Source organism: Drosophila sulfurigaster, chromosome 3 (assembly GCF_023558435.1).
Source record: "Drosophila sulfurigaster albostrigata strain 15112-1811.04 chromosome 3, ASM2355843v2, whole genome shotgun sequence".
NCBI classification, from domain to species: Eukaryota; Metazoa; Arthropoda; class Insecta; order Diptera; family Drosophilidae; genus Drosophila; species Drosophila sulfurigaster.
In genome coordinates, this window is record NC_084883.1 from 17,297,144 (window position 1) to 17,309,458 (window position 12,315).

General features: G+C 34.1%; 1 protein-coding gene across 1 annotated transcript in view; it reads right to left on the reverse strand.

The window, feature by feature from the left end:
* LOC133846420 (uncharacterized) overlaps window positions 1-12,315 on the reverse strand; it is a 61,863-nt gene that overhangs the window by 4,746 nt on the left and 44,802 nt on the right. The window contains 6 exon segments of the mRNA XM_062281400.1: window positions 660-1,151; window positions 1,153-1,371; window positions 3,689-3,739; window positions 5,614-5,828; window positions 9,227-9,379; window positions 10,987-11,124. Of these exon segments, the coding sequence (XP_062137384.1) occupies window positions 660-1,151; window positions 1,153-1,371; window positions 3,689-3,739; window positions 5,614-5,828; window positions 9,227-9,379; window positions 10,987-11,124 (1,268 nt within the window).

Here is a 12,315-nt window from a genome sequence, read left to right on the forward strand (position 1 = left end):
AGATTTCTAGATTTAAAAGGTTTTACCAAAAGTATAAATGTCTTTTTTATGTTACACACTTAAGATTGTCTATTAGTTTAACTATTCAGCTATTAGTTAGAATAATTAATGCACTTTTAACACTTTTGCAATCGCAACAACCTTCGGCGATTTCCTCGAATCCAAAAGCATTTAACTTATTGTTGGTTTTCCATTTAAACTTCAATTGCATGTTGGGAAAAAACTTTGCTGAATGTGTAAGAAACTGGTTGAGTGAGTATGTGTGTGTGTGTGTGTGTGTGTGTTTGAGCAAATTGCAATCAAAATAACCGCAAGCAATAAAGTTTAGTGGGCAAAGTGGTTTGGTTGCTCTGCGACAAAGCCAAACTCACAAAGAACTGTGAGTCGAGAACGAGAGAGCGAAAGAACTGTGAGAGCGAGAGAGCCAAGAATCAAGAGGATTTTCCGTTAGTCCTGGCTTTATACTCTGTGTACTCTGATTTCGCTATTTCCGAACTTGTTAACATTGTTATGGTTAGTTATTAGTTGTGCAGGGGCAATAATAACAGCAACAACACCAAGAACACCAAGATAATGGTTTGGTTTGGGGTTAGTTCGGTTAGTTTTTCATTTGGTTTTTGCTTTTGGGTCTGCCATTCTGTGCTGTCGCAACTACTCACAGTTTCCCTTGCTCTGGTCGTCGACGTCGTCGTCGTCATCGTCGTTGTCATCATCATTGACTCCTCATCCGTTGCGGCGAACGCGTTGCTCGGCGAATTGGAGCGCGAAGATTTCCTGCGTGGCGGCTTTAATGGCATTGCCAATTGACATTGATGTTCGGTCATTTCGATAGACTGCTGCAATGGTTGTGGCTGTGGCTCTCCTCCAGCCCCTACCTCTTCTGATTCTGTGTTTGACTTTAATGTTTCCTCTTCCTCCTGTTCGATACGCACCACCAACGCTGGCGTGCTTGTGGCAATCGAGCGTCGCAACGTCGAAGTGGAGGTGGTGGATGCATCATCCTCTTGCTCATCCTTGAACTTGACTCGCGTGGCAATCGTGGATGGTGCTGGAGCTGGAGCTGGCTCCTCGTAGATATGCTCGGCTGGCATTGGGGCGACGCTTTTGCTCGCACCTGGCGATATGGATGTTGATGACGGGCTTTTAGCTGCGGCTTCCCGTCCGCTTTTTACGTTTAATCGAACGTGCCCGCAAATTTTGCACGGCTGCACCGATGATGCCACCATGCGCCTCCTGCCACCGCATGCCGCCGCCAAAGAAATCCTCGTCCACGGCACAGCGAGGTGTGCCCGGCGTTGCCGTCGATGCGGCCGTGCCCATAGCCGTCGATAGCGGCGTATTTGCCATGGCCGGTGTGGCGTTGGCGCTTGCCTTTTTTGGAGTGGGAGTAGGACGACAAAGCAGCGTGAAATTCTCTTTCGATTATTTCCTATATTGGATGTGTGGATGGGACAGTTGGGTGGTATAGTATTGTACTTTATCGGTTTTTGGTTTTGATTTTTTTTGGTATTGTTTTGTTTTTGCATGTTGCACGAGCACATTGATAGAGAGAGACAAAGAGTGTGAGAGAGAAAGAGAGAGAGACATATGTTGATGTTGAGTTTGGAGAGAGATTTGGAGTTGTCTTTTTTTTGTTTAGTTAGGATTCGATTGCCGCATGCTCGATTGACATTTACGGTTAGTTTCAATAACATTCGATCATGTTCAGTTGCTGTATCTTCTCTTCTTTCATTATCTTCTGTTTGTTCCACAAAAGCTGTTTATTTGAAAGATGGAGATTCTCAGGAAAAGGGAATTTATGAAGATTGTTCTCAATGTTAATATAATGTACAAGGTTAAATTGTTGTTACTTATTTTGTTTATTTGTTATTGTTACCCAGAAACAATTCACATTCACAGCCTCTTAAAAATCGCTTTATTTTCATGGCGTAATCTTTAATTTATACCATAGAATATCTTTCTTAATTACTATTTTGAGACTATGCTTTAAATCATAAATATCGAGGTTCATGAATGGCCAAAGCTCTCATTTAATATATATTGGATTTGGTTCATAAATAAAGAACAAAAATAAATATGCTAAAATCAAGGCTGAAACGCACTTAATGTGTATCTATTCACACATACACACACAGGAACACTCAGTTATGCATATAAATACATATGTATATGGTACATAGTTGGATAAAACGTTGGAATGCACAAAATGCACTAGATTCTACAACAATATAAAAATGAATATTGGGCTAAAGAAAAAGCTTTCAAGCATGGGGCAACAGAATATCATAAATAATAAATACTCTACTCCATTTTAGTTAGTACTACATCATATACCTTAAAATAGAAACCATAAATTCGGAATACACATTTTCAAAAGTCTTTCAAAAACAAACGCAGGCATTTTCTTAATGTATATTTTATACCCTTGCAGACGAGTATTTTATTGTATTGCAGCAGTTTCTATTTCTATTTCAATTTATATTTGGATTAGTTCAATAAGTGAAAGCGAAAGTAAAATTCAGAACTCGTCTTTGTGTTTATTTTTTGTTCTGCAAGCGTATTAAATCGGTGGCCATTCACATGGATTGCTGTTGTTGTTTTCAAAAAACAAACGAAAGCGTATTTGCCAGTTGTTGTTTAAAAGGCGTGTTTTTTTTGTATGTCATTAACAATAGAACAAAACAAAAAATGAGATAAATTTAATAATGCAATTATCATTAATAATAAAAATTAATTTAAATTATAGGTTGAATACTAAATTTGATTTATAGCTCATTTCTGTTTTTTTTTTTAGTTTTTGGTTTTTATATAATAGCTATATAATAAAGAATAATTTTCCATATTTTCGCATTTGTTCGAGTTTCGCTCGTAACATTTTTCCCAATTGTAAGTGATCTTAAAGTGTGTTTTATTTGAATTATATTTTTGTTTCCTTTTTTTTTTTTCTTATACGCAAATTTGATAATAAATGTTGTGGTTGTTGTTATTGTTGCTGCTGATGTAGGTTTTGTTAGTTGCTGTTGTTGTTATTGTTGTTGTTGTTGAAGTAGTTAATGTCATTTATTTTCATTTCAATTTGTTTATATATTGTTTGTAGTACGGGCTTCTGCTGTGTGTAGTACGTTTTTCATTATGATGAAAAGAAAGAACAGAACTTGAAGTAAACGTAACTAACCGAAATGAATTCAAAATAAAAGAAGTTCAACTAAAAACACTTAAAGCGTGCGTCTACATTATGTAAATTTGAATTAAAGTTATTATTATTAATTTGAATATTTCTTTTATTTTGATTTATAGGCTTTGAAATGAAATCAAAAAACATGTTCGAACACAAATAATTCGATAACAAAAAAAGTTTCAATTTTTCTCAAATGCATTTTAAAAGCGAAATTCACATGCCATTGTTAGATTTGTTTCTCATTATCTGATTTTCTAGTATTTTTTATATATTTTTTTGGGGGGGTGAGCGAAGGGGAGAACACCTTTTATTGGGGGGAGACAGGGCAGAGATTGTGTGTTCGTAGTGTTTTAGTTAAGTGTGAGTGTGTGTGTGTGTTTTCAGTTAAGTTCTTTCTGTTCAAAAATGTTTTTGCTTTTTGGTTTTTTGTTTTTCTGAGGGAAGAGAGCTGGTTGGTAGTGGGCGGGTCGGGTGGTGGGGTAGGTGCATGAGTTGTGGTTGATAGCTTACCAAAGGACTTGCAAGAATTACTCCGATCCTGCTTAGTACCGCTGGAAGACGCTGCAAAAATGTACACAAAATAATGTTCATACTCGAAAACACACTTTAAGTTTCGATTGTCTGTTGATTTTTTTTTTTTTGAGTTTGATTGAGGATTTTGTTGTTGTAGTTGTTGTTTTTTATGCGTTATTTGCGACTTAGTTGCTATTAAGTAAGAAATTCTCGAATATACGTATATCACATATCACAAAAATTGGGAACAATGTTCGATTTTTTTTTTTGTATTTGGCTTACACAATTTTTTTTTGGCAGAGCCTTTTCTTGGCTCTTGGCTGTATTTAAATTAAATAATTTAAAACTAACAACAATTATTGAAGTGTAGTAAAATGTATTAAGTGGCATATGACTGTCGGTTAGTCAATGTTAGTCATGAAAATTTGACGTCAACTTTGATTTTGAGATCCATTCAACATGAATGAACGATGAGAAAGCGAGCATATAGAACGCATATGGAACAAGTGTAAAGAAATACGCAAAATTGAATCATTTCGGGCATGCTTTCAATTTTGGAGCTATTAATTGACTATTTTGACAATTCAATTGTTATTAGCTATATGCCACTTTTATTTAATAACTATTACATATGTATGTTAAATATTTTCTTAATGTTCTCTTCACAACATCGAGGAAAATGCTTAACATGCTCAACTCAATTTAGGTGTTATCTAAAATTGTTAAAGATTGTTAAAAAAAAAATGAAATAAACAAATAAATATACCTACCTAATGGCATGTACAACTCTTCAATTAACAACTAATTTTCATTGAATATATATTTTGATTTTGTGAACTAATTTTAGAGGAATAAAACGCATTTGTTTTCACATAATTAACATTTGTATTATACAACATTTATTAAAGAAAATAACGTAAATTCAAAATGATTAACAAATAAAGAAAGCAATACGTCAAATATTGTGAATTTTCAAAAGGGAATAAGAGGATTCACGTTTGTTTTTTTGTTGAATAAAAAAGAAATGCAAGCAAATTAAAGAACTGAGCATCAGCACAATAAATACACATACATAGGTAGGTAGAATAACCCTCATATCTTGCTAGAAGTATGTTGAGTAAACACAAAAGATTAGTTGAACAAAAAACAAATTAATAACTTTGGTTTACTTAAAGGACAACTTCTTCGTTTTTGTTTTTTTTTTTAGTTTTTTTGCTTATGGAGGACACACAAGTTAAACGTTTAATATGTATATTAAAAATTTGTTATTACAAAATGCTAAAAAAGTAAAGGGTTCACTTTGATTGGGACGGGGGGGCTAAGGGGAGCATAAACACAAGGTGATTTTAATAGCGGGCATTTGTTGTTTTTGGACTTTGTTTATGTACTTTATGTTTATGTTGAAAAAAGTAAAGATATTAATTGGAAATTAGGTTGGACAGTACAGAGATAGAGAAAGAGACAGATAGTGACAGTAAAAGATACAGCATTTGAAGGTTACATATAATAAGGTTGAGAAAGAGAGAGAGACAGATATAGAAAGAGACAGAGAGAGATAGAGAGAGAGAGAGAGAGAGAGACAGACGCAACATAATGACTGGAGTTGTTGGATGTTGGTTTTTCTTTTTTATTATTATTATCTGTATGACGATTGCTCAGGTGTTTTGATATCGTTTCGTTTTGTTGGTGTTGAAACAAATGTACAGAAAGGTATCAAATTTTGTTGTTTTTATTGTTGTTGTTGTGTGTGTGAGTGTGTTGGTTTTGGTGTTGGCTGTACGCTTATGTAAAATTCATATTTAATTGCTTTTGAAATGCATAATAAACCAGCCACAGCCGGGCCCGATCCATCTTTTGCATTTGCATTTGCTTCTTCATATTTTTTTTTTCATTTTTGTTTTGTTTTTGCAAATTGAATTTACCTGTGTTACGGGATTTTCGCCTGGCCGGTAGACGACGTTGTGCAGCGGACGCTTTCGGCCCACATAATTGACGCAAACGAACTCCAGCAGTGAGGCATAAATGAAGCACATGCAGACGCCGTCCCACACATTCATCGCAGTTAGATTCGAGACAACGGGCAGAGTGCTGCGGAAACCGTTCGAGGTAGTGAAGAAATTCAACATTGTTGTCACGCCTAAATAGAGAATTCCATTTGAATTAGCGATTAACAAATTTCGCAAAAGTGTTGCATACTTTTTGGGGCACGGTGGGACATGAAATATGTATGTGTGTGGGGGCTGAAGGGGACATGTTTTATGAGTCTCTGCTCAGTTCAAAGCATGTGGGTATTTTGTTTGATTGCTCAGTTTAGTTTATAATTAGTTTTGCCATAGTAATTATATGTATATATGTACATTCTGTAGTATGTACAGAAAAGTTTGTAATTTGAGTATTATGAACAGCGTTGTTGGCTGCTTTTGTATTGTTTTGGAACAAGTTGGAGTTGTATTTTGTTGTTGTTGCTTTATTTGTTATTCTGTGCAAAGCTTAAATAACCAACTACGTCTACAAAAAATTGATGGAGGGGAAAATCAGTTAAAAGTTTCAGAGATGCAGTTGCAACCAAATGCATTATTTAGTATGTTGTTGCATTCTTGAAATAACAAGTTTTCTTAGTTTTGTGCAAAAGGGTTTGAAAAGTCTTTTGTGATTTTTATTATTTTACTCAATTATTAAATAATTTATTTTATTCGTTCGTAGTTTTCGAAGTAGTATTATTTCTTAGTAGATTTTCATTTTGTATTATTTTCATTGATGTTTTTTATTCACTTAAGTTTTCTTAATTTGTGCAAAAAGGTTTGACAAATTTATTATACACATTTCTTTGCGATTTTCGTTAATTTATTCAATTATAAAATTTTGTGTTTTATTTGTTTGTATTCTTTAAATTTTGGTATTATTTTTATTGTTATTTTGCTATTCATTTAATTACTACACTTAGTAAATATATGAAATGTTATTTGAGTTTGCAAAATGTACTTCAAGATTGAAATAAATTTCTTTTTTTTAATAAAAATATATATTTTACTTGTTTGAATTTATGATATTATTTAATATTATTTTGGTGGTTCATTTTTATTTATTGATTATGCTCCTATATATAGTGCATATATAGTGCATGTCGAATTACATTAATGAGAGATTCGTAAAAATGAATATCTAAATATATATTTTACAGAGTTCTTGTGTTAACTTTGTTTCAATTAATTAAAAAAGTACCTAAGTTGATTCGTTATAAAGTACAAAAGTCATTTATCTAATTGGAAATTCAGCGCATTTCCCCTCGACCTGCAAATGCAATTTGCAGTTGAGCATAATCAATCTGGGCTGTCTAATTAGTTGTGTCAACAATGTGCTGGCTGCACATTTGCCAGCAACAAATTTAACTATTTTGGCAGAATACGAGCAGTATTCACAGCACTCAGGTCGCAGCTCACAGTTGGCAGGTCGCAGGACGCAGGATGCAGGACATGAGACTCAGCACTCTCATCGATTTTCAATTTGCCAACGAACGTTGAGAACGAAGTCAAAATCTCAACGTTGCACTCAAGCGAAATGTGGCAGCAATAGAGGCAGCAGCAGCAGAGCTCAAGAGCTAAGCAGCTCCCAAATGAGGCACAAAGTTGGCAAAGACGTGTAGCAGAAGCAGAAAGAGGAAAAAGACGCAAATTGCTTGGGGTTGCATTTACAAGCAGCGCATTTCGACGTGACGGCAAATTGTTGCTAAAGTAAAATCCATCTGCAGTCAGCGATTTGGCTAACAAAATGATATGCAATCGCGTTTCGTCTTCGTTTCTTCTTTTTGCGTGCCAGAGCTACGTTAAATTGAGCTCTTTAACAATTTAAAGGCGAAACACAGAGTAGTAGATAGCTGGCCAGTTGCTGACTGAAATTTAACTCAAATATTCATAAGGCAGTTGCTTCTGTTGCTGCTCTTAACGTGGCTAACTTATGCCATCAGCTGCTACTCAACTGGCGTTGACAGTCCACGCACAGAGCGCGAGAGCTTGCCTATTTGCACACATGGCTTCTTATGCATAAATCATCATCTACAACATGCCCAACTTGACGTCATCATGCCCATCGTCATCGTCATCATCATCATCATCTCAGTAAAGGAACGTAACACAGCTCAAAGCAAATATCAGACCACAGTTCATGTCCATGTCCAAGTGTTGTTCTCTCTTTCTCCTTTTTTTGCTTTCCCTTAAGTCCACTTCCTTAGTTCCATTTGTTGCTATGTGTGTGTGAATGTGGTGGTGTATGTGAGCGCACTTGTATGTCAGTTGCAATGTCTGCCGGTGACACTTTTGATGATTTTGAGTTGACATTCGGTTGTCGTTCTGGGTATTTTTTGGTATCTGTTTCCTTCTCTTACATAATCCATAATTGCATTTACTTTCTACGAAGTTTTTGTTATTTTTTGCATTGTGATCTATTTATTCGTTACCACTTAAAAAAATACAGCTATCAATTATATATACTGTGTATACTGAATATACTTTAAACTGGTAGTCATTTTTTAGAACTTTTTTTTTTAACAATAATACAGTATTTATTTACGATAAAGTATATTACGTATATACTGAATATACTTCAAACTGTCAGTATATTTTTAGAACGCTATTTAAGCACTAATAATGTAGTATATTTACGATAAAGTATATTAAGGATATACAGAATGTTCTTGAAACGGTTAGTATATTTTAAAACTTTTTTAAACACAAATAATTTAGTATTTATTTTCGATAAAATATATGTGGTATATTTTGTATTTATTTACTAGTTATTAAAATTATCATTATTTTAGGATTTATCACAAATAAGTAGTTTTTATGCGTTTATTTATTTAACTAAACCTTGTTTGCATTGCATAAATATTTAATATTTAGCACAGGCGGTTTTTAGTTTATATTCTCACAAAAGCTTATATAAATAAGCCTCAAAAGTGTTAGTAAAGTAAAGAAAGTAGTAAATAGAGACATGCAATGGAAAGTTAAAGGATTCATGAGCTTAAGAACAAGTAGTGCAAAACTTTGAGTAAATAAATGTTAGACAAAGTGTAAAGTAGTTCGAGCCTCGGACATTAAGGAAAAAGAAAACAGAAACATAAATAGTTAGTAAGTGTAATAAAATCTAAGTATGTCTAGCCCCTACTATAAATATATAAAAATGTATATGTTATAAAATGGGATAGCATGAATATGAAAAAAAGACCTCTGCTAGAAACTATGGTAATCTTTATAAACTGTAATTTGAACTTATTGCCAATTGTGATTGTGACTAGCCTATTTGGAGAAGGAGTAAGAGTTGAATTTCAACATGGACTCGCTAGGATTTCACTAGCTAAGCTGCGCCTAAAATGCCGCTACATTAGTAATTGGAAGACAATGATTTTGTTTGGTTCGTTTTTCTTTTCACAATACTTAAGATTCTGTTTAACTAAAATATTTCTTTGTATTTTTGGCTGTTAAGATTTTTGGTTGTTTTTTTTTTGGTTGTATTTTTTTTTTTGGATTTTGTTTTACGTACCGATCATAACCCGGGCTGGCACTGCATTCCACTCCAGCCAAAATGTGATAAACGACGAGGTGACCAATATAATGCCAGGTATGAAAACGGTTGTAAAATAATACGCACGATCACGGGTAAATGTCAACTCGACCTGTAGGCAACTGTAATTACCTTAAAGTACAAGGCCAAAGACGTTGAATTTGGCAACACAAATTATAAATCTCTTAAAACAAACACAACTGTTAACGGCGAAGGACGCAGCACAATCTTTTTACAGAGACAGTGACAGAAACACAGAGAGTAAGAGACAGAGAGAGAGATAGAGAGAAAGAAAGACAGGACCACAGAGAGACTTAAACCTAAGCTAGCCTAGCTTAACCTAACCTAATCTATTTGATATCTAATAAGTGAGCTATACTTTCGATAATCAATTATGGAAATTAAAAAGTGTATCTTTGCGATTTATATGTTGTTTCAGTTTTTGAGGGGGCATTGACATACTAAAAATGGAAACGGAAACGGTATCCATGCAACAAACCTTACGAGGAAACGATAAAACTGTTCAGGAGCTCGTGTCGCATACTTTTGCTGGGCAGTGTTAACGCATTTAAATCAAAGTCTGCAAAATGGTTTTCGCATTGTGTTTGGGTTTTTTTTTTGTTTGGTTTTTTGGTTGTTGGGTATGTGTCAAACTACTTGAAAAAGGCGGAAATTGGGAAAATATAAATTATTACGCAATCGAAAGGTGAAATAAGTATTACAAATTACGTATGAAAAGGGCAATCAAAAATATATATTATTTTTTAAGGCAATTGCTACAAAGAGGCGATAGAAATCAATTCTCAATGGCGTATACAAAATTGATTTATTTATATTTTATTTTAGGTTGTTTTTTTTTTTTAGTTTAGTGTGAAAGAGCGAGAGAGGATAAATTTGATATATAGAAACAGATATTTTGTTAATGATATCGTTTGGTAATTGTATTGGTTTTTTTTTTTTTTTTTGGGTTTTTATATATGGTTGGTTGGTTGTTTGGTTGTTGTTGTTGTTTGTTACCTATCATTGATCTAGCTGGCACGGCATTCCATTCTAGCCAGAATGTTATAAAGGATGACGTCACCAATATAATGCCAGGTATAAAAACGGTGGTGAAATAGAATGCACGATCTCTGGTAAAGATTAAATCGACCCTAAGACAGCTGTAGTTCCCTATGGTTTTTTACATTATTTGTATTAGGTGGTTTATTTTTGTTTTGCATTTCGTTTGGATTGATTTTGTGCATAGAGTAGAGATTAGGAGTTGGCCAAGTTGTTGTATTGTTGTTCGTAGCATTTTAATCGGTTTAACGTGTTATTTTTTTTTTATATTTTTGGGGGGTAGACAAAGATTAGACCATTAGATAGGCGAAATATATTCAATTTGTTTATAAATCAAGCCAATACACCAAGCTACACTCCAGTCTACAAGACAAATATCAAATATATATACTAATAATACCGTAAATCAAGCCAACTAAAAACTGCACTCTAAACTGAGGAACTTAGAAATTTAAATCGTAGCTGCAATTTGATCATAAATATTGTATAATTTTTTGGGATTTGAGAATTTAGGTTTTAGCATCTACTGCTAATTATGGGCACTAAACAAAGAAAGTTAATATTCTTAAAATTTACTTAAAACACTTAAGAAAATAAACCTAAAAAAGCATTACACAAAAATCATAGAAACATCCACATCAAAACGAAGGCGACTCAAGTGAGAAATGCAAAAAATTTACCTCGCCAACTGTTTTGATCACAGGCCGTCGTTTGATTCTTAATCAAATACGCATTCAGTGTGGTCAACGAGGGACTTTTACGCAGCGTATCCTCATCATTCTTCCAAACATACTTGATTTGTGCTTCCTCATACGAAACTGCAAAGAGAGACGGAGAAAGCGAGTGAAGAGAGTGAGTACGAGCTTAAGTTACAGCCATTAAATCTTTGACTTAAATCAGTTTTGTCGTAAACAAGCTCACGTACACGGCACACGGACGCGATGCCTTGTAAGCTTTGAGCTTAGCGTAACCGCAGGAAAACGAAGAAGGAATGTCGATGCACTAACTAATGCTACATAACATTTGAATCAAAATGGAGTGCCATTAGTTTTATTTGTTTTCTAATTTTGTAAAGATTTCATTCGCACATCATTAACTTTAATTGGTTTGCTGGTAGATCAATGTTATTTAAATTCGATTTTCTGTTTATAAAGATTATAAAGGTCAGAAATTAGTTAAATATTTATTGCCGTTCCCCTTTCGGGCATTAAATGCAATGCGGGCTTTTCTAAATCACTTCGCATTCATTTCAACTGACACAAATACTCAGAAATTATGCCACCGACATCACTTGATAAGTCAATTTGGGTAATTAATTAATTTTATGTTGTTTTATGTAGGTTGCGATAGAATATGTAAATACGTATACGTAATATTTTCGTTATGTGCAGGCAGTTTGTCGACCTTATTTGTTTCGAAATTACAAAGCGCCATTTGTCGGAAATTGAATCAAATCATATTTTTTGATAAAAACCAACAGCGACAGGCGACAGGCAAAAGGGCCAAAACACTTTGAGGCCCCCATCAAAGATGAAAATCTCAACGACAGCGCACGTCATATAACGGTGACTTTTCCTTCATTTCAACAAAGTAATTTATGATGTTGTGTTAGCCCCCATTGTTGTTGCACTGATTGTTGTTCCTTCTGTTTTTGTTGTTGTTGTTGTTGGTTTTTGTTGTTTCTGCCTGGGCTGGCTGGGTTAATAGACACGACGCGCCTATGTACGGACATAACTTTTCGAATATAATGCCAAAGACAAAAGGCTAGGCAACAACCACAGTGTGACAAAAATAATAGAAAAGTATTTAGACATTAGTTACCTGAGTGAGTAGGCAAATTTTAAATTTTATCTAAAATTCGAAACGTTAAACTCCGAAATTAAAAATAGCCACACATTGCCAGAAAATATTTCACTGGGAATTCGGTTAATACAACATCCCTTAAGGGAGAACAATGTTATTTATAAACAAGTATAATAAAAAAGCTACTGTCGAGTGTGTTATACCCT